This window comes from Oncorhynchus nerka, linkage group LG25 (genome assembly GCF_034236695.1).
Source record: "Oncorhynchus nerka isolate Pitt River linkage group LG25, Oner_Uvic_2.0, whole genome shotgun sequence".
Lineage (NCBI taxonomy): Eukaryota > Metazoa > Chordata > Actinopteri > Salmoniformes > Salmonidae > Oncorhynchus > Oncorhynchus nerka.
In genome coordinates, this window is record NC_088420.1 from 40,223,001 (window position 1) to 40,244,868 (window position 21,868).

Here is a 21,868-nt window from a genome sequence, read left to right on the forward strand (position 1 = left end):
CTAAAATTGTTTATTCAAGTCAACCCGAAGCATGACAACTCTATAAAACTGAATAGTACTACTAGCAGTGTTTGTTTTTTTAGCCAAAAGGTACCCACTTGACTTGCATCGTGTTAGACAAAGTAAGCACTCGGAGCCTCAGGACTACCTGGCTGTCCCCAAGCCACCCTGTCATATACAGTTCTGCCTGCTACTATGGAACCCTGACAGGTGTCACTGGACATGTTACTTAGTCCGGGACTTGCTGTTGCTGTTGACCTGCTCTCGACCTCAACACTTGAATGGATTTCTGTTTAATACAAATACTTACTCCTGAGGTGTTAAACAGCTGCACCCTATATAACCGCTGGTTATTAGTTGGTCTTTGAACATTTTAAGAAGTCTTGATGATCTGGCCATGTAGCCTGAATCTCCTGATGGCAGAAGCAGAAGAGGTTTGGCCACCACTCAGCCTAGTTCCTCTAAGTTTCTGCCTTTCTAGGGAGTTTCCTAGCCACCGTGCTTCTGCATTGCTTGCCCTTTGGGGTTTTAGGCTGGGTAGCACTTTGACAACTGCTAAAGTAAGAATGAATTACTTAAATATATTTGATTGATAGCTAGGAGGGATGACATACAGTACTAAAGTAAACATTTCATAATTCACTGGGTAAAATCATGTAAACCAAAGTAAGGAAACAAGGCAAAGTTTGATCTTGTTTTGCAATACTATACAAAGTGCTTTTCAATGTCAGGGGGAAGTTTGCTCACTTTCAGTACAATAATACATTTTTCAATACAAAAGAGAACAGACTGAAGGGTTGAGCGACCTAGACAGGTTTAAAGTGTGGCCCATAGGGACACAGGGGAATTCAGTAGAAGAGAAAATACCACAATGATACATGAACACATTACAAACACGCAGCGATTTGATGTATATTTAAAAATATATATATACACACACACACACCTCGTCAAGAGAAGGACAGCCTATACTACTGCATGACACAAATGATACAGATCAGAATAATCTAACACAGGGCTCTCCAACCCTGTTCCTGGAGAGCTACCATCCTGTAGGTTTTCGCTCCAACCCCAGTTGTAAATAACCTGAGCCGGCTTATCAACCAGCTAATTATTCAAGTCTGGTGCGCTAGATTAGGGTTGAGTGAAAACCTATAGGACTGTAGCTCTCCAGGAACAATGTTGGAGAGCCCTGATCTAACACCAACATTTGTTTGACTTTCAAAGATCTACAAGTTTGAGTCGTACACAATTGCATTACATATCCACTTGCTAAGCATTTCTTTCCTGTTGGAAGATTCAATTAAGTCATACAGTAGTGAGGTACCGGTTCTAGATAAGGGCTGGTGATGTGGTACAATTGGTGGTCTAGAAGTACTGCCCCATGGCGTGCTGTGGGCCGTCGGGCCAGGTGGCATTGATGAGCTCCATCAGGCTGTTGTGGTGGGAGATCTGCAGGCTGATGTTGTCATTCTGGAGGGACGACGCCCCCTCCTCCTGGGCCACCTCGTGGAAGTAACGACAGATCAGGGGAACCACCTGGAAGAGAAGGGGAATAGGGGAGAGAGAATGAGAAACAAGAGGTGGAGAGAAGCCATTTAAAAAAATAGGCTATGCAGCACACTATATAGGTTTGTTCTAGGGCAGGACTCTCCAACCCGGTTCCTGGAGAGCGACCCTTCTGGGGTTGGTGTGAACCTACAGTTGTAACTAAGCAGATTCAGCTTTTCAACCAGCTAATTATTCAAATCAGGTGTGCAAGATCAGGGTTGGAGCAAAAACCTACAGGATGGTAGCTCTCCAGGAACAGAGTTGGAGAGCCATGTCTGGTTATGTTAGTATTCTGCCTGTTGTCTTACTGATTTAAAGCTCATGAAAGGGTTACCTTGACAACAATGAGTTTCTTCTCCAGGGGTTTTCCGTCAGGGAACTTCTCACCAAAGCACATGTGGATGGTATAGTCAGGAGAACCTCGCCTGTTCTCCTTAAATGCTATCAGCTCTGAAAAATGTTGGTTGTCAAAGCGCTGACAGATAGTCTTAGAGAAATGTGTACATAAACTGCAAAAAGTCCCTTTTCAGGACCCGGTCTTTCAAAGAATTTGAAAAAATCCAAATAAACTTCAGATCTTCATTGTAAAGGGTTTAAACACCATTTCCCATGCTTGTTCAATTAACCATAAACAATGAACATGCACCTGTGGAACGGTCGTTAAGACACTAACAGCTTACAGATAGTAGCCAATTAAGTCAGTTATGAAAATTTAGGACACTGAAGAGGCCTTCCTACAGACTGAAAAACACTGGCCATGAGATTCGGGCTCTTCACTGGCCATGGCAGAACACTGCCATTCCAGTCTTGCAGGAAATCACATAGAACAATCAGTATGGCTGGTGGCATTGTCATATCATTTCAGGAAGGGTACCACACGAAGGAAGAGGATGTCTTCCCTGTAACACACAGCGTTGAGATTGCCTGCAATGACAAGCTCAGTCCGATGCTGTGACACCACCCCAGACCCTGACGGACCCTCAGGCCTCTGTGTTATGCTCATTCCTTTGACGATAAACGCGAATCCGACCATCACCCCTGGTGAGAAAAAAACGTGACTCATCATTGAAGAGCACTTTTTGCCAGTCCGGTCTGGTAAAGCGACAGTGGGTTTGTGCCAGTAGTGGACGTTGCCAGAGGACCTGCCTTACAACAGGCCTACAAGCCCTCAGTCCAGTCTCTCTCAGCCTATTGCGGACAGTCTGAGCACTGATGGAGGGATTGTGCGTTCCTGGTGTAACTCAGGCAGTTGTTGGCATCCTGTACTTGTCCCGCAGGTGTGATGGTCCAATGTACCGATCCTGTGCAGGTCTTGTTACACGTAGTTTGCCACTGAGAACGATCAGCTGTCCGTCCTGTCTCTCTGTAGCGCTGTCTTAGGCATCTCACAGTACGGACATTGCAATTTATTGCCCTGGCCACATCTGCAGTCCTCATTCCTCTTTGCAGCATGCCTCAGGCATGTTCACACAGATGAGCAGGGACCCTGGGCATCTTTCTTTTGGTGTATTTCAGAGTCAGTAGAAAGGCCTCTTTAGTGTCCTAAGTTTCCATAACTGTGACCTTAATTGCCTACCGTCTGTAAGCCGTTAGTGTCTTAACAACCATTCCACAGGTACATGTTCATTAATTGTTTATGGTTAATTGAACAAAGCATGGGAAACAGTTTTTTTAACCTTTTACAATGAAGATCTGTGAATTTATTTGGATTTTTTAAAATTATCTTTGAAAGACAGGGTCCTGAAAAAGGGACGCTTCTTTTTTTGCTGAGTTTGTGTTTATATATATAAATAAATAAATGTGTCGGACAGTGAGCCATATTTACCATTTTCGTACTGCTGGAAGCTCAACAGTTGTACCATTTCATTTTGAGGCATCTTCCTGGGTTCAGGGTGTGCCTCTCTGGGGTCGCTAGTACTGGAGAACACGTGGCACTTGTCCTGCCGGTAACCATAGATACCAGTGTTTTGTACCTCGAGGAGAAGACCCCTTTGGACGCTTCCTAGGATGCAGTTGGTGTATTCAATCTGGTATAATTGAGGCACAAAGAAGTTAGTCTTGGAATAAAATAAAGTTTCGCTCGTCTCCAGTGCGTCTTGTTCCTATGTATAATGCTAGGGAATGAACCAGTCAGTTTCATATAAAGACTAGTGATGCACCGATTACATTTTCGGCCGATAGCGATATTTTCCCTTGCCAAAAAAAACGATAGCAATATTTACAATTTTAGCAGCCTTTTAAGCATTCGGAACAACTTCCGGTGAAACTGGAGTGCAGGTCATTCAAATAAATCACACAAATTATGGATATTAAACATTTAGGTACATAAGTGACTTATATCAGCTGAAAGCTTAAATTCTTGTTAATCTAACAACTATGTCCGATTTACAGTAGCTATCACAGTGAAAACATGGCATGCGATTGTTTGAGGATGGCGCCCCACATCAAAATATTTTTCCACCGGCACAGGTTGTCATCCAAAGGGTCCCAGCTATAACATGTAGTGTCGTTTTGTTATAAAAAAATAATGATTTTATCTATCCCAAAAAGTCTTTAGTTGGCACCATCGATTTGAGTAATCCACTCATTCAATTTGCAGAGAAAGGAATCCGAAAATCTACCCCTAAACTTTGTTTCAACAAGTCAAAATACATTTCTATTTACTCCTCAGATACCCTAAAATGTAATCAAACTTGTTGACCAATCAGGACTGCACGTCACAATTTAAACGAGTTCATGTTTTTTTTAACGTAGTTATTACACCATCACGCGTATTTCATGTCACAACGATTCATATGCTACGCTGCTAGTAAAGTTGTCTCGTGCCATTTTTATATTTGAGAATTAACCAATGATATTAGGCCACTCTTGGCCATGTTTAGACACCTGCATCTTTTGACACTATATAAAACGAGTCATCTCGCAGTGTGTGTGTGATTATACCCTGATGAAGACCGCTTGGCTGTCGAAATGTCGGATATTACATTTTTGCATCTGAGCTCCTAAAGTGCGGCTCTCCTTTATTTCCAAGTTTCCTACTCCGCTAGCCAGCACCTCGCCTAAATAGGTGTGCGTTTCTTTTTCTTCTAGAAAGTTGTCTTGTGCACCTACAGTGCTGGTCATTAAAAAAAACTAGCTTGCTCATGGATGCAAACAATGTTCTTCCCCAAAAACATACCAAAATAACAATCTGTTTCAGTAGGTAGCTAGCTAACTATATAGCTAAGTGTCATCTAAAATAACCCTAATTTATAGTTCTTATTTTATTAATGGTGGCCGGACGCATCTACGTGAAGCTAGCTACAATAAATGAGCCATCTTTAAAAATAAAAATCGAAAGGGGCATGCTTATTTAACTAAGAACAGATATAGCCCTTGGTTCACTCCAGACCGGACTGCCCTTGACCAGCACAAAAACACCCTGTGGCGTACTGCATTAGCTTCGAATAGTCCCCGCAATATGCAACTTTTCAGGGAAGTCAGGAACCAATACATAGTCAGTTTGAAAATGATAGCCTTTGCTTTCCTAAACAGAAATTGGCATCCTGCAGCACTAATTCCAAAAAGTTTTGGGACACTAAAGTCCATGGAGAATAAGAGTACCTCCTCCCAGCTGCCCACTGCACTGAGACTAGGAAACACTCACCACTGAAATCCATGATAATTTCAATAAGCATGTCTCTACGGCCGGCCATGCTTTCCACCTGGCTACTCCAACCCCGGCCAACAGCTCTGCACACCCCACAGCAATTTTCCCTGGATCCATACAAATCAGCTGGGCTAGACAATCTGGACCCTCTTCCTAAAATTATCCACCTCCATTGTTGCAACCCCTATTACTAGTCTGTTCAACCTCTGAGATTCCTAAAGATTGGAAAGTGGCCGTGGTCATCCCCCTCTTCAAAGGGGGAAGACACTCGACCCAAACTGTTACAGACCAATAGCCATCCTGCCGTGCCTTTCTAAAATCTTCGAAAGACAAGTTATCAAACAGCTCACCGACTATTTCAAATCCCACAGTACCTTCTCCCCTATGCAATCTGGTTTTCAAGCCATCTTCATCGACCTGGCCAAGGCTTTCGACTGTCAATCACCGCATTCTTATCGGCAGACTCAACAGCCTTGGTTTCTCTAATGACTGTCTCGCCTGGTTCACCAACTACTTCTCAGACAGAGTTCAGTGTGTCAAATCGGAGGACATGTTGTCCAGACCTCTGGCAGTCTATGAGGGTGCCACAGGTCTCTCTCAAAACGAAATGCACGCGCTTCAACCGATCGCATCACTACTCTGGACGGTTCTGACTTGTTGACGGTTCTGAATATGTTGACAACTTTTTAAATACCTAGGTGTCTGGCGAGACTATAAACTCTCCTTAGACTCATTAAGCATCTCCAATCCAAAATTAAATCTAGAGTCAGCTTATTATTTTACAACAAAGCCTCCTTCACTCATTCTGCCTAACATACCATTGTAAAACTGACTATCCTACCGATCCTTGACTTCGGCGACGTCATTTATAAAATAGCAGTATCACAGTGCCATCCGTTGTCACCAAAGCCCAATATACATATACCACTGTGACCTGTATGCTCTCGTTGGCTGGCCCTCACTACATATTTGTTGCCAAACCCACTGGCTACAGGTCATCTAAAAGTCTTTGCTCGGTAAAGCTCCACCTTCTCACTGGTCACCATAGCAACACCCACCCGTAGCATACACTCCGGCAGGTATATTTCACTGGTCATCCCCAAAGCAAACACCTCCTTTCCTTCCAGTTCTCTGCTGCCAATGACTGGAACGAATAGCAAAGATCACTGAAGTTGGAGACATCTCCCTCACTGAAGTTTAAGCGTCAACTGTCAGAGCAGCTTACCAATCGCTGCAACTGTACACAGCCCAGCAAACCACCTACCTCATATTTGTTTTTCTGCACACCAGTATTTCTACTTGCACATCCTTATCTGCACATATCACTCCAGTTTATATTGCGCAATTGTAATTACTTCACCACTATTGGCCTATTTATTGCCTTACCTCATTTGCACACACTGTATACAGATTTTTCTATTGTGTTCGACTGTACATTTGTAACTGTTTGTTTTTGTCACACTGCATTGCTTGATCTTGGCCAGGTCGCAGTTGTAAATGTGAACTTGTTCTCAACTGGCCTACCTGGTTAAATAAAAAAAAGTGGACTTTTCCATTACATTTATTTTGAAGGCTAGGTCATTGACAGTGATGCAAATGAATACAAATTGTAGAATTATGCCATAGTTAAATAGATCATGCTAAACGAAGTTGGTATGTTGTTAATTTGACAAATCTGTTGAAATCACACTGGATGTATTATACTTTAGAATTGCATTGGGGGCATACTTTTTTCACTGTACAGCCTTACCTATGGATTGTGGATCAATGACATGGGGTATCAGTCTACTCAGTGATACCCAGAGAATATTAGCATCGTAGCTCTTATTGCGGGACATTTGTCAACCTGTGTGTATTGAACAATATTCCAGAGGAAAAACAATACTGAATCAAATCAAAGTTTGTCACGTGCACCAAATACAACAAGTGTAGACCTTAGTGAAATCCTTACTTACAGGCTCTAACCAAAAGTGCGAAAAAAGGTATGTGTGTGTGGGTAAGTAAAGAAATAAAACAGTAAAACGACATTTGAAAATAAGAGTAGCAAAGCTATATACAGACACCGGTTAGTCAGGCTTATTGAGGTAGTATGTACATGTAGTTAGGGTTAAAGTGACTATGCATATATGATGAACAGAGAGTAGCAGTAGGGTAAAGAGGGGTTGGCGGGTGGTGGGACAATGCAGATGGTTAGACAATGTGCGGGAGCACTGGTTGGGCGGGCCAATTGAGGTAGTATGTACTGCGCAGATGTTTTGGTGTCTGATTACTCAATTCCCAACGTTGTCCTCAGAGTTCACTGTTACCCCATTTCATTGATCCCCAATCCTTAGGTAAAGCTGTACAGTGGAATATGAATGTCAATGCACACCATAGGCTGACTGGGGAGGTGATTTCACAGTCACGTGATAAGAGCTACAATGCTAATATTTGCATTAACGCTTCAAAGTTGTGTTCTGTGGGTGTCACAGAATAGACTGATGCCCCATTTTATTGCTTCACATTCCAACCTTGTTAAATGTAACATTATCTAGTCAAAATATGGCATGATTCCACCAATTGTAACCTTCTGAATCGCTTTCAACTAGGTACTTTTATTTTGAAGGCATACTGCAAATTCCACTATTGTGCCTAATCCCTATTGTGGCTAGCTTCACAACACGGTCAGGTCGAGCGTCACTAGCCAGATGAAGCTAGCTGGCTGCTTATAACGTTAGCTTTGTGCAAAGGGGTTAAGTAGCTGGCTAGCCATTTATGTTCATGAACTGACATTTCAATAGGTAAATAGTTACTCACAAGGATTCCTAAATCATTTCTAAGAATAGTGAAAATGACTGCAGTTTCTACTGGTCATATTGGTGTTAGCTAGGTACCAAGCTAAAGCTTGCCAGCCCAGAAGTTGCAGTCAAACAAATGATGCGGTATTGTAAATACAGTTAGTGGCCGGTGTTTGCAGACTTTTGTACAGCTTTGACAGGGCTACTGATACTTGGCTTACACGTGCAAAGTCAACACACACAACATTCTATAATAGAATAATGTTATTTGACGTGTCAAACGAAAAGCTTATTCAACGCGTCAAATAGTGTTATTTGACGTGCATCTTTTTGTACACACAAAGACTCAATCTGTGTTCCATAGCATGTCGTGAAGCTATTACTGTGGAACTCCGGTAGGGCAACATCTGAACATTAGCACACTTGGTAACATTAGTGTGTAACGGTTCTCAGCCAGTCGCGAAAGCCAACATCATCCACGACAGAGCGGGTGATTGTCAAGGGCAATGAAGCCATTGTGTTGGCGTTAATGGATTTTGCCTTTGAGTTGTCTCACTGAAATGTTCTTACTCTTTTAAATGACTGCCTGACTTGTTAACTACTCGAACCACACAGCAGACATTGTGGGCTAGGTTAGGAATGCGGTGTTGCATGTTTAGCGCAAAATTGTACGTGGCGTCATAGGTATGCACGTCAGCTTTGACGTCGGTTTTTCACGTCGCCGTTAAACTAGACATCGGGTCCATACCGATATTGGCATTTTTAGCTAATAGCGTCCGATTCCAATATGTTCACCGATATAGCGTACAGCCCTAATAAAGACATATTGGAAAACCACAGGCATGTTCACAGAACCACAGATAGTAGTGCAGGTGAATGGTAGGAGCACCAGGTGGGCTTCTGTACTGCACCTGTTTGTGGTCTGGCAACCCGTCAGTGCTGGGGAAGCAGAGGGGCTGGGTGTTGGGCTCGAGAGCATTACACTGGTAGTGGAGCTGAACCCTGGGGCCGGACACCTGGGTCTTTCGCATCTCGCTCCCCCTATAGGAGATGGTGATCTCCAAATCCCAGAGGGATGAGTGGGCGGCAGGCAGGTTGAGCAGGGCATCCGGATTTACTGTTGGGAGATCTGAAAGGTCATCAAATAAGTTACATTGTACTGCATGAGTGAAATGCACTTTATTTTCTAGTACAGAAAATACATGGTAAAATGATATTTACACAACAAGTTGGATGTATGGATTTCCTTGACTTGTGGCTGTATGGCCCTGGCATACCTTGGTAGTATGGCTGCTGTACTAGGACTGGTGGCACTGGGTGGTGTGTGTGTACCGGTATAGAATTCTCTTGAGAAGAAAGGAAGAGTTATGTCTTATGTCATTAGAAAGCTTTTTCCAGAATTTTGTATTTAAAATATTTGTCATTAACAACCCATTGTAAGGAGTTACTTTCTACAGGTGGGGAGGTGCTGTACCTGTGTGTTGGTTCAGGTCTAGGGGGTTCAAGGTTAGGTTGCTAAAGTTCAGTATATCATGCTGTTGTGGAGGAGGATAAAAATACATTCACAGATTTAACATAAGTTTGTCTTTGAAAAAAAAGAAGACTAGAATCATGGTTTCTATCAGGGCTGGGTTAAATAACCAGCTCCTGGTTCAATATAGATGTACTGTTACTATACCTCCATGCCTGGGGGTGTGTTTTCTGTAGGGATGAGAGCACAGTCAAGGCCATAGTTCTCCGGAGTGATTTCTTCTATGTGCGGGCTCTCATAGTTATCTGTTTAAAATATATATATATATATAAAAAAAAGAGCAAGAGGAGACTCAAGTTGGCTACCTGAGCTAATGCATAGGCTTCAGTTCAGCAGGCTAACAGTCTTGTGGCATTTAAGTTACACAAGCCATAGTGATCTTACACTCATTGATGACCAGGTAGACTTTATGGGGGTCGTTTGAGTCCTTGGAGTGGTCTTCCACCATCTTGAAACGCCTGCACAGGCTGTTCAGTGCAGAGCGGAAGTTGGTCTTCCACTTTGCCTTGTCAGTGGGATGCTCATTGATTTTCCCACTGACCACTGCCCATGCCTGTAACCAGATAATTGATGTGCCAGATAATTGAACTGTCATCATAACAAGTTACTTATTAGATTATTACACATACCAAATGTAATGATTCATGCGCTGCAGTTCACAATCAAACCACAGCCTCTATTGCCTTGACTTTCTGCATAGCTCTGGCCACCTTCCACAATATATTCCTTACCCTGAATATTTTACGGTCGTCCTCGGAGCAATCCTTCCTAGAATTGTGTTTCCACGGGACTCTGAACTTATTGTTGTCAATAAAGAACAAACCAGTGTATTGCTCGGTCCGCACCTGTTCTATCAGCCAGTCAGCGAACTGAGGTTTGCAGCTGAAACATGCAGGGAAAAAGCAAATAGCCTACATACTTATAAAAAGAGGGGTAGTATATCGGCAACATTGGTGAGTGAAGTGTCATTGAAAGAGCACGTCTTTATTCCAGAGAGAGACTACCATTGCACTACCTCGCAACAATCAATGCAATATGTATTTTTATTTTTACAGTAGTCTAAAAGCACAGTACATTCACTAAGCATAGCCGAGCTGTTGGAAATATCAATCGAACTCTATTCTACATTTATCAATTTAACTACTATAGTCCGCAGATTACCAGAAAATGATCTCTGTTTACCTGACTTACAGATATGAAAAATGTTACTTACCTTTGCATCTTTAATGCTTAGACGCGTCGGCTGTTTGACTGTGGACGTGTACTACTGGGGACGTGTACTACTTCAGTTCAATGCTGGGCAGAAACATTTTATAGGCGTCGTGATGTCATATAGTTGGACTTCCCCATTGAACAGAGATGACGAGATGAATGTATTATGTATTCTCACAGTTGGTTGTGTACCTTAACCCATTGCCCCTATGTGTATCTAACTCATTGATTAAGTGTAACAAATTGTGTTGAGCATTGAGAAACCACGGTCTGAAAGTGAAAATTATGCTGCGACGATAGATCGCACATTCTTGATTGCATCATCTTCTTGTTCAGTCAACAAATTGTAACGAAACAAGCAAAATTGGCAATTTTTCTGCAATCAAACTGTGTCAGGGTCATTAATATACAACACATAATAGTCTGTATCATAACCAGTGGCGACCCGTCATTCAGGGCAGATGAGGCTCTGAGACCCACATTTTTTGCACAAAAAAATAAATATATAAATATTATTTTTTTGTGGGGCTTGCATGTTATTTTGGCATTAATACGTGTCTCATATTAGTTTGCAAACAATGTAATATATATTGAGTTAATAAAGCTGCATACAACCAGGGTCTCATTTTTGTTTTCTTGGGTAAGGCAGCTCCAAAATGTAGGTGTTTCAGCCTAGCTCAGTGCTTTCTGTGGTGGTGGGGCGGGCCAGCAGAAAATAGGAGCATTGCACCGTGATTGGCTCAGAAATCTGTCACTCATGGGGACCTTGCGCAATCGCCTAGCTTCAGTCCTTTAGTAATGGTTGACATCCAAAGTTTCAGCCCTTTGGGTCCTACCATAGAGTTATATTACAAGTGCCCTTTCAAGAAGGCTCAAGGTCATTGGTCACAGAAATGATGTCAAATCACATTATATGTACAGTAGTTTGATTGGACTGATCATGTCAACATCTTACTTTCACAATCTTAGCTAGCAGTCATCATCGTGAATTAAGTCTAATGGCAATTTTTTTTAAATCCTTGTCATATGAAGAGAAGAGAAAATATAGATGAAACGTATCGGCGCTCATCTGCCTTTGGACATAAACATTACACAACAAGTTGGAAATCGCAAATTCAACAATGAGTTGTTTGGAAGGAATCGTTGACAGTGGCTAACCGCAAGCTTTGCAACTGGGATGTCAGACTAGGAAAATACATTTTGAACTATCACCCAACTCGGAATTGTAAATATATTTCCGCCGCGCACAACAAGGTGAGTCCAAAAATGTCTCATCTGCTGCTGCATAAATGATGTAATATGCCAGGGAGATATGGTCAGCCATATCAGCTATGCTTTTTAAAAAGGCAGTAAATGAGGCTGAATTAATTGTTTCGCTGCCAGACAAGGCTCCGCTGATAGCCAGGTGTAGTAGTGGTAAGGATTCACTCCATTGTGCTGGAAAGAAGCTCTGCTGTTGGGACAGCTATATGTAGGCCCTAAATGTTTGTGGGCACCGCTTGCCATCGTTATAGTGCAATTAATGTACTGTTTAGTGTTGTGTTGTGTAGTGGCTTCGCTGGCATGCATTAAAACACATTTGAGGGGGGAGTTTGCCCCACCAAGATTTTATTGCTAAAATCACCATTGATCATAACAAACATTTAGGATGTCAATCTGACTCTTATACAGAGAGATCAGCATTTATTTATATTTTGACAGCAGGCTGATAGCCTGTAGAGCACCGCGCAGAAGTTAAAATGTCATACAGCACCTTGTTCTGGAGTTTTTGTTTTAGGTATTAGATAGATATTCATTTATTTGGGATTGGGTCTTGGAAAGCAGGTAATGGTAATGCATCATAATCATCAGTAAGACTGGATTAACACGGGACTGAATGACCCATCATGCATTTTACTCCCATCCTTCTGTATCAATCAAAAGTATTTATAAGGCCCTTTTTACATCAGCAGATGTCACAAAGTGCTGTACAGAAACCCAGCCTAAAAACCCAAACAGCAATGCAGATGTAGAAACATTTACATTTACATTTACATTACATTTAAGTCATTTAGCAGACGCTCTTATCCAGAGCGACTAACAAATTGGTGCTTTCACCTTATGACATCCAGTGGACCAGCCACTTTACAATAGTGCATCTAGGTATTTTAAGGGGGGAGGGGGAGAAGGATTACTTTAATCCTAGGTATTCCTTAAAGAGGTGAAAGGTGTCTCCGGAAGGTGGTGATTGACTCCGCTGTCCTGGCGTCGTGAGGGAGTTTGTTCCACCATTGGGGGGCCAGTTCCACCATTGGGGGACCAGAAACATGGTGGCTAGGAAAAACTCCCTAGAAAGGTAGGAACCTAGGAAGAAACCTAGAGAGGAACCAGGCTCTGAGGGGTGGCCAGTCCTCTTCTGGCTGTGCCAGGTGGAAATTATAAGAGTACATGGCCATTTAATGCCAGATTGTTCTTCAAGATGTTCAAACATTCATAGATGACCAGTTGGGTCAAATAATAATCAGTGGTTGTAGAGGTTGCAACAGATCAGTTCCTCAGGAGCAAATGTCAGTTGGCTTTTCATAGCTGAGAATCAAGAGGTCAAGAGGTCAAGAGCAGGTGCGGTAGAGAGAGAGAGTCAAAACAGCATGTTCGGGACAAAGTAGTACGTTCGGTGAACAGGTCAGGGTTCCCTAGCCGCAGGCAGAACGGTTGAAACTGTAGCAGCAGCATGACCAGGTAGACTGGAGACACCCAGGAGTCATCAGGCCAGGTAGTCCCGAGGCATGATCCTAGGGCTCAGGTCCTCTGGGAGGGGAGGTAGACCTGTATGTGACAACTGTAACATTCCATTTGACTGGTTCTAAAGGGATTTTATGCAAATAGAAATTCAATGACATGCTAGTTTTGTTTCGACACCCCTATCCCGCTAGTGGATGGATGCTAGGCTATTAGGGAGCGAGAATGCACTGAAAGCACGTGTCACTGCTTAAAGAATTCTAATTGCAGGAAGTGTGTCTCATGTTATCGCCAGCAGTGGAAATTCACAAACATTTTTTTTTTTTAATCTCTATGCCAACTGTGGTCCATATGGTAAATTCTGAAGGTCCTTTCATTGCATTCACATTGAACAATACCTCCTGGGATATCATCGGGATTTCAAGCATACAGAGGAAGACAAAGGCCCCTAGAACCCTGCAACTAGAAAAGTTTTAATCAGAAACTGAGTGCTTGCATCAGCAATCCACATATGTTGTAGGCCTAATGACTTTAAAATCATATAATCGTTCTAATTTTATATCAAAGTTGATACAATGCAGATATATTTACTTCTAAGTAAACACACATTTCACTACAGCCCTTTGAGTTCGATTCAAACATGACCTAATACATTCATTCATTCATTCTACAAGGCACCCTTCTACTTCAGCCATGTTGCCACTTGCCTGGACAGTAGTAGTGGATTGGGTTGCAGTCCAGGGTTTGTGGGCTAACTATAACCCACAACATCTGCTATGAGTGATGTGCTCTTGGTTTGAAAGAGGATCCAGGGTGGCTCACCACAGATCGTTACTTATGAAACTTCACTGTAAATACAAGATTACGCATTGTTCCTATTTATAACCGCACATTTGTGACAGTGAGCTGAGTGAGAGGGGGTGGATACGCCCTCTTGACGGGAGAACCTCTAATATTGTCTCTCAGCTGGGCCTAGAATAACAGTTCCCTTTTCCAACCATTCTCTTTTAATACAACCACACTGACATATAATAGGGGGAACACCAGGATGTATAATAATCATGTTTCCTCCTTATCCTAGATCAGTGTCCTCCCACCCACACATCATGAGTAGGAAGCAATGGTAGGCTGCCACACAGTGATGAAAAAGCAAAAGTCATATCACTGTCTATTACTATTTCAGTCTCTATCACTACAATCACTGTGGCAGTCTAGTACTCTCTCTATTTGTCTCAAGCAAGCCTCCATTTAGCATAGGTCAGACTATCTTCACTGCCTCAGTGAGCCTAATCAAGGCATCACACTCTGGTTTACCTGTGGTAAATGGACTAAATGTAGTCTCATTATACCTATACAATACATGCTCCACCATGTCTGTCTCAAGAATGAGGAAGCGAAATTCACTCTACCTGAACACTTCCCTTTTGCCTCTCATTGAAATTGTTGTTGTGCCCTAATCGGTTGTTTGTCTTTTTATAGGAGCAGGCTCCTGTGGCCAGGTGTAGGCCCCGGGACCAGCAACAGGGAAGGATGTAGCTCCCTCATTCAGACGCTGAAGTGCAGTTTTCAAATCCCTATTCACACACACATGCACGCATGCGGCCACACACACACACACACTGTTGGTGTGTTGCACAGGCCTTTGGTGGAGAATGGAGAAGTGTGGGTAGAGATTTACTCAAGTGTGTGTCGAGGTGAAAGGATTAATTCAGAAATGTTTAGGAAAATCTCTTGAAAAAAAATCTAGTTGAAATCCTCTTCTTACTTTAATTTGTGATGAGCACTTGTCATACTAGGAAGTGCATGAAAATGTGTCATACCATTAAGACAGTTTAGACACTGAATTGTGGCCAAACTTTCTTACCAGTTTCTTACCAGTATACCTAAATTATTCAGCATTTTGCAGCACAGAGAGGAGAGCATGTATTGTTGAGCAGACAATTAAGAGAGAGTTCTGTATCAAAGATCCCCGAGAAACCTGTATTTTAGGGAGTTTTGAGGACGAAATCCAAACTGCTTCTCTTTGGAGATTGAGACCATCAGAAACAACCATTTCTCTCTATTTTTCTCTCTGTGTCTCCCTCCACACCATTCTGTCAATCTGTATACCTTCCTCTCTCTATATCAGTCTGTCTCTGATTTTCTGTCTGTCTGTCTCTCCCTGTCTCCATCCTCTCTCAATTGTCTGCAATTATCAACACTATCTAAATAGACTGGTATGTTTAATATCTACTGTAACTCTGTACCCCAGAGTATAGTCAGGTCTGATACTGTATACTGTACGTATAGGCTGGTTTCTTCACTATGAGTGCTTGTAAAAGGATCATAAAGAGATGTATTGTACACACCCACGTGTCCCTGTATTGGCATAATACTGATTGTTTTGGACTTCCTGTGGGTGTGTCACGCGGGACTAGGTGTGTGTGCAGGAATCAGACGCAGAGAGAGAGTACCGGAGTAAAGTGCTTTACTATTGCACACCAAACTGATAAGCCCAATACAATACAGGGCGCAGGACACTATACCAGACAACCCAAAATCACAGGGTGTCCAGTATAGAAAACAAAATACACCACGACCTAATATGTACACACGTAACAAAAGACAATCCCGCACAAAACAAGGGCGGATCAAACTACTACATATAGGGAAGCTAATTAAACCAAAATACACACAGGTGAAACTAATAAGACAAAACCAACAGACAAACGAAAAAGGGATCGGTAGCGGCTAGTAGGACGGTGACGACGACCGCCGAGCACCACCCGAACAGGCAGGGGAGCCAACTTCGGCGCAAGTCGTGACAGGGTGTTTATTTTCTAATCTGTGTGAAGGTGGGTATTGCATCACCAGTTGAAACTAGTTTTATCCCCAGGTCCAGGTTTGACCAGCTCCTGACCTGCCAATGATAATAGACCAACACAACTAACTGTCAGGTATATTTGATATTGTTTATATACAGTACCAGTCAAAAGTTTGAGCACACCTACTCATTCAAGGGTTTTTCTTTATTTGTACTATATTCTACATTGTAGAATAATAGTGAATACATCAAAACTATGAATTAACACATATGGAATCATGTAGTAACCCCAAAAATATTTTATATTTGAGATGCTTCAAAGCAGCCACCCTTTGCCTTGATGACAGCTTTGCACATTCTCTCAACCAGCTTCACGAGGCAGTCACCTGGAATGCATTTCAATTAACAGGTGTGCCTTTATGGAATTTCTTTCTTTCTTAATGCGTTTGAGCCAATAATTTGTGTTGTGACAAGTTAGGGTTGTTATACAGAAGATAGCCCTATTTGGTAAAAGACCAAGTCCATATTATGACAAGAACAGCTCAAATAAGCCAATATAAATGACAGTCCATAATTACTTTAAGACATGAAGGTCAGACAATGCAAAACATTTAAAGCACTTTGAAAGTTTCTTAAAGTGCAGTCGCAAAAACCATCAAGAGCTATGATGAAAACAGGCTCTCATGATGACCACCACAGGAAAGGAAGACCCAGAGTTACCTCTGCTGCAGAGGATAAGTTCATTAGAGTTAACTGCACCTCAGATTGCAGCCCAAATAAATGCTTCTTAGAGTTCAAGTAACAGACACATCTCAACATCAACTGTTCAGAGGAGACTGCGTGAATCAGGCCTTCATGGTTTAATTTTTGCAATGAAACCACTACTAAAGGACATCAATAAGAAGAAGGGACTTACTTGGGCCAAGAAACACGAGCAATGGAAATTAGACCGTGGAAATCTGTCCGTTTTAGATTTTTGGTTCCAACCGCCAAGTCTTTGTGAGACGCAGAGTAGGTGAATGGATTATCTCTGCATTTGTGGTTCCCATCGTGAAGCATGGAGGAGGAGGTGTGGGGGTGCTTTGCTGGTGACACTGTCTGTAATTTATTTAGAATTCAATGCACACTTAACCAGTATGGCTACCACAGAATTCTGCAGTAATGCGCCATCCCATCTGGTTTGCGCTAAGTGGGACTATCATTTGTTTTTCAATAGGACAATGACCTAAAACACACCTCCAGGCTGTGTAAGGGCTATTTGACCAAGAAGGAGAGTGGTGCTGCATCAGATAACCTGGCCTCCACAATCACCTGACCTCAACCCAATTGAGATGGTTTGGGATGAGTTGGACCGCAGAGTGAAGGAAAAGCAGTGAACTCCTTCAAGACTGTTGGAAAATGATTCCTCATGAAGCTGGTTGAGAGAATGCCAAGGGTGTGCAAAGATGTCATCAAGGCAAAGGGTGCCTACTTTGAATAACCTTTTTTGGTTACTACTTGCTTCCATAAGTGTTATTTCATAGTTTTGATGTCTTCACTATTATTCTACAATGTAGAACATAGTTCAGATAAAGAAAAACCCTGGAATGAGTAGGTGTTCCAAACTTTTGACTGGTGCTGTATACACTGAGTTTACAAAACATTAAGAACATTTGTTCTTTCCATGACAGACTGACTAGGTGAATCAAGGTGAAATCTATGATCCCTTATTGATGTCACTTGTTAAATCCTCTTCAATCCATGTAGATGAAGTGGAGGAGACCCCTTGAAACAATTGAGACATGGATTGTGTGTGTGCCATTAAGAGTGTAAATGGGCAAGATGTTGTCTTTATTTAAGTGCCTTTGAATGGGGTATGGTATTAGGTGCCAGGCGCACCTGTTTGTATCAAGAACTGCAACGCTGCTGAGTTTTTCATGCTCAACAGTTTCCCGTATGTATCAAGAATGGCCCACCATGCAAAGGACATCCTGCCAACTTGACACAACTGTGAATTTAGGCTGTTCTCAATATTAGGAAGGTGTTCTTAATGTTTTGTAAACTCAGTATAACCAGTGAAGGCTGCTGAGGGGAGAACAGCTCATAATAATGTCCTGAACGGAGCAAATGGAATGGCATCAAACACCTGGAAACCATGTGTTTGATGTATTTGAAACCATTCCACTAATTCCGCTCCAGTCATTACCACGAGCCCATCCTCCCCAATTAAGGTGCTGCCAACCTTCTGTGGTGTAAACCTACTGCACATTAAGAAACAAATAGGCCTACTTCATGAAGCACAGCTGATGAAAACACCTCATCACTATTCCCTATTGCCACATTTAAATCAACCCTTTAGTAGTCTATTGTGTTCTTGTTGGTGCATAATTTGAACTCGGAGACAAAATAATAATCAATAGCATAATAGTAATGTGGCCTATTGAAATACGGTTCCTTTGAAAAGCCATAGCACCAATCTTGAAGCTTATGCACTGCTGCTCTCTACTGGCCGATAGCGATATGGGAAGATACGATTGTACGGCTGGATGTCTTATTTTCATCGCCAGAGGTCACTACGTGTTTATTTTTAACGCGACTTGACAAGATATTCGAGATGTCTCGTTGAATGTAATATTAGTTTACAATACACGACGAGAGCCGGAGAAGAGCATTGATTTCAATTTGAGACCATTTGTTGAAAATCGCTCAGTTCACTAACGTGTTTGTAAGAGCGGAAATAATGTTACGAGTTATCATACAAAATGTTGAAATTCTATAAACAATGGAATGAGGAATAATCAAAAAGCCTATTGTCCTTTTTACACATTATGTGGAGGATTAGGTTTGTGCAGCCATTTGACCATAAACAACGTAAGGACTGTTGTTGCAACGTGCTGTCCAGTCGAATGTGGTGCTGAAAACGAAAATCCAACATTGACCAAGGGGAAAATCGCCTCAAACGAAAACAAAGTTCAGGGTGGTACCTAAAGTTGTATATTTATTAATACGTCCAATGTGCGTAATAACTGCCTCGTTGAATAGGCCTAGTTATAACATATTTGTAGCCTAAATAGCCAAATCCATATTGGCGAATATACGTTTTACGAATGACAATTGAGGCTTGCATTTGAGTGTTGGAATGGCACAGAATCCAACCGATCGTCAGCTGCCAATATTGCCAGGCAGTAGATGCTTGAATCTCTATGCAGACAATGTGCACCTGTAGCGCACTCGTTGTGCGGTCATTGGGCACGGCAGACATACCCACAACTCATATTACCTTAAATGAATCGTGTTTCTATGCAAGGTCTATAATTCTACACAGAGACACGCTTGCCTTTTTATTTTCCTCTTAATGGCTGTAGCCTGGATACCGGAGAGAGCGTCTTTGGTATTTGGGATTTTAAAGAGCGAGAGGAGAAGGATGGAAGGGGAGAGACTGATAATTTGAAGACGTGCCAGGGGTACATTGTCAAATTCAAAAGGCATTTAAAGCACCAAACCATTCACTTTTTTCATTCTCTCCTATTTTTTTTCTTTCTCTCTGTCTTGCTTTCCTTTTGCCCGGTTGCAGGCCGTTTGAATCCACCACTGGGCTTTCAAGTTGGAGACATTGGAATGTAAATGAGCCCAGCGCGTGCTCCTGGCGCAGTGAAAGCTCGGGATTGTTTATTGAGCTCCTGGAGCCACGCGCCTGGCTCGCGGAGTAGGCTAGCAGAAGAATCACACAGCGGGGCGGGGCCTCGCGGGGAAGCGTGCATCTCCAAAGGGGTGGGGTGTGGGGCGCGTGTTGAAAAGAGGAGTGCTGCCAAAGTTTGGGTCAGATCGGCTCGTGGAGTAAGCAAGCGCGGTCAAGAAAGACTTGGACACCAAAAAGCCACAGCGCTTCAGCTATAGCCACACGGTCCCCACGCGAAGGACACGAGAGCAGTGCACTGTCAACCTCTGTCTATATTTTCTTCTCTTCTTCTCTGTCAGTGAGGGTGCGCTGTTGCAAATCCCATCTGTCAGTAGGTCTGTCTCACCACCGACCAAGATGGAGACTACCACCATCACCACCACGCAACTGGCGCAGAACGCATGCCCATTTGTACTGACGGAGAGACGCACCACCATCACCCTGCACGCTCCAGCCCAGGAGTGCGCACTCCCCAATGACACCACTGCAGCCGGCTACCAAAGCAAGACCACCGTGCTGAAAAGACAGCGCTCCAGCTCCCCGGAGCTCCTGCGCTGCAAGCGGCGGCTCAGCTTTAACGGACTCGGGTACTCCATCCCGCAGCAACTCCCTGTTGCCGTAGCTCGGCGAAACGAGCGCGAGAGGAACCGAGTCAAGCAGGTCAACATGGGCTTTCAGACGCTGCGTCAGCACGTGCCCAACGGGGCAGCCAACAAGAAGATGAGCAAAGTGGAGACGCTGCGGTCCGCCGTGGAGTATATTCGAGCTCTGCAGCAGCTACTAGACGAGCATGATGCTGTGTCAGCCGCCTTCCAGTGCGGGGTGCCTTCCCCTACCATCTCCAACAGCTACTCCGCCGAGCCAGAGTCACCCCACTCCACCTGTTCCTCCGACGAGGGGAGCTATGAGCCCCTGAGCTCCGAGGAGCAGGAGCTGCTGGACTTTACCACCTGGTTCGACAGATACTGAGACACCGGTAGCCTAATTGTCGTTACCATCTCACAGCACCTGTGTATAGGCAGGGCACCTGTGTATAGGCAGGGGTTTCTTCTAACAGAAGTGACTCGAAGTTGAAAATAATGTCAAGTTATTCGATTCACTCTGCAAGGCGAGGCACCCGTGAACACTCTCTTGGCACCAACTTGCTCTCTCTCTCCCCTCACCAGGCAGCGTTTGCAGGTGGAAAGCAATAAGAAAGAGGAAAGTAAAGCAGAGTTACCGTTGCTATGCTACAAGAGAGGAGGGAGTACAACGAACTGCCCTTTGGTTCCCCTCGGAACAACAGGGGGAGATACTGTGCGCTCACGCATGGACAAAGCGTCGAATGACTGCAGGGTGACGCTTGGAATTATTTATTTATTGATGACTTTGAATAAGTGCATTAATAAATGAAACAGCAGCGGTGCAGTCCGCACAGTAGCCAAGAAGAAGTACACGGTTGTGGCTCAAGGACTTTGCTGTTGACACCAGTTTCAGATAAGGGCAAGACTCCTTCAACTGACTGCATCTGATGGGGAGATTGTATCGAAGATGACCCGCGACCTGAAATTAACTTTGTGGGTGTACATTGTCTGAAATTGACATTCTTATTTTTAAATATAAAGACGTATTTTTGTTAATTGAGATAAATGCAAATGTTCTGCAACCACGAACACTGCCACTTTGCTGACAGTGAGAGCTCACGAGATGTGATAAGTATGACTGGACAACTGGACAATTGAATTGGCACATGTGTCTGTGTCATGCGATTGGTCACAATATATTTGACATCCTCCCGTGAAAGATTGAAGGGTTTTACGTGGGATGGAGACCTTTATCAATGTATGCACTTGCTCTCCGTTTTTCCTAGCCTCCTAAAGTGTACATATGCGATTTTAAACAGATATATTTTGTGTAATCAGTTTTTTTTTATGAATAAAGATATCTCTATTTATATTAAATTATATGATGTTGTTGCATTATTATGTGG

The 21,868-nt window shown here is 43.0% G+C and overlaps 2 protein-coding genes across 3 annotated transcripts; one reads left to right on the plus strand and one right to left on the minus strand.

The window, feature by feature from the left end:
* Window positions 1-667: 667 nt before the first annotated feature.
* Window positions 668-11,013, minus strand: LOC115109512 (interferon regulatory factor 7-like). 2 transcript variants are annotated; one of them, XM_029634468.2, is made up of 10 exons: window positions 10,722-11,013; window positions 10,240-10,390; window positions 9,893-10,061; window positions 9,656-9,753; window positions 9,452-9,512; window positions 9,255-9,323; window positions 8,889-9,106; window positions 3,377-3,578; window positions 1,886-2,001; window positions 668-1,539 (listed from the first exon to the last, which is right to left on the minus strand). In XM_029634468.2, the coding sequence occupies exons 1-10, from the start codon at window positions 10,727-10,729 to the stop codon at window positions 1,369-1,371; spliced, it is 1,263 nt and encodes a 420-aa protein (XP_029490328.1). In that variant the 5' UTR covers window positions 10,730-11,013; the 3' UTR covers window positions 668-1,368. The 2 variants fall into 2 exon arrangements, with proteins under 2 accessions (XP_029490328.1, XP_029490329.1); XM_029634469.2 differs by having other exon boundaries at window positions 8,889-9,094; window positions 10,722-10,829.
* Window positions 11,014-20,057: 9,044 nt separating this feature from the next.
* On the plus strand, window positions 20,058-21,828 carry LOC115108950 (achaete-scute homolog 1b-like). The gene has a single exon (XM_029633501.2). It carries the CDS (start codon window positions 20,257-20,259, stop codon window positions 20,866-20,868), a length of 612 nt encoding a protein of 203 aa, XP_029489361.1. The 5' UTR covers window positions 20,058-20,256; the 3' UTR covers window positions 20,869-21,828.
* Window positions 21,829-21,868: the final 40 nt, after the last annotated feature.

What these genes read in the sequence shown, in the direction of transcription:
- LOC115108950 (XM_029633501.2), top strand. Translation starts at nt 20,257, where the DNA reads ATGGAGACTACCACCATCACCACCACGCAACTGGCGCAGAACGCATGC.
- LOC115109512 (XM_029634468.2), bottom strand. An exon ending in AGACCTGAACCAACACACAG is followed by an intron (nt 9,324 to 9,451) that starts GTACAGCACCTC and finishes TTTCTTCTCAAG; the next exon opens with AGAATTCTATACCGGTACAC. An exon ending in CTTCCAGCAGTACGAAAATG is followed by an intron (nt 2,002 to 3,376) that starts GTAAATATGGCT and finishes AACATTTTTCAG; the next exon opens with AGCTGATAGCATTTAAGGAG.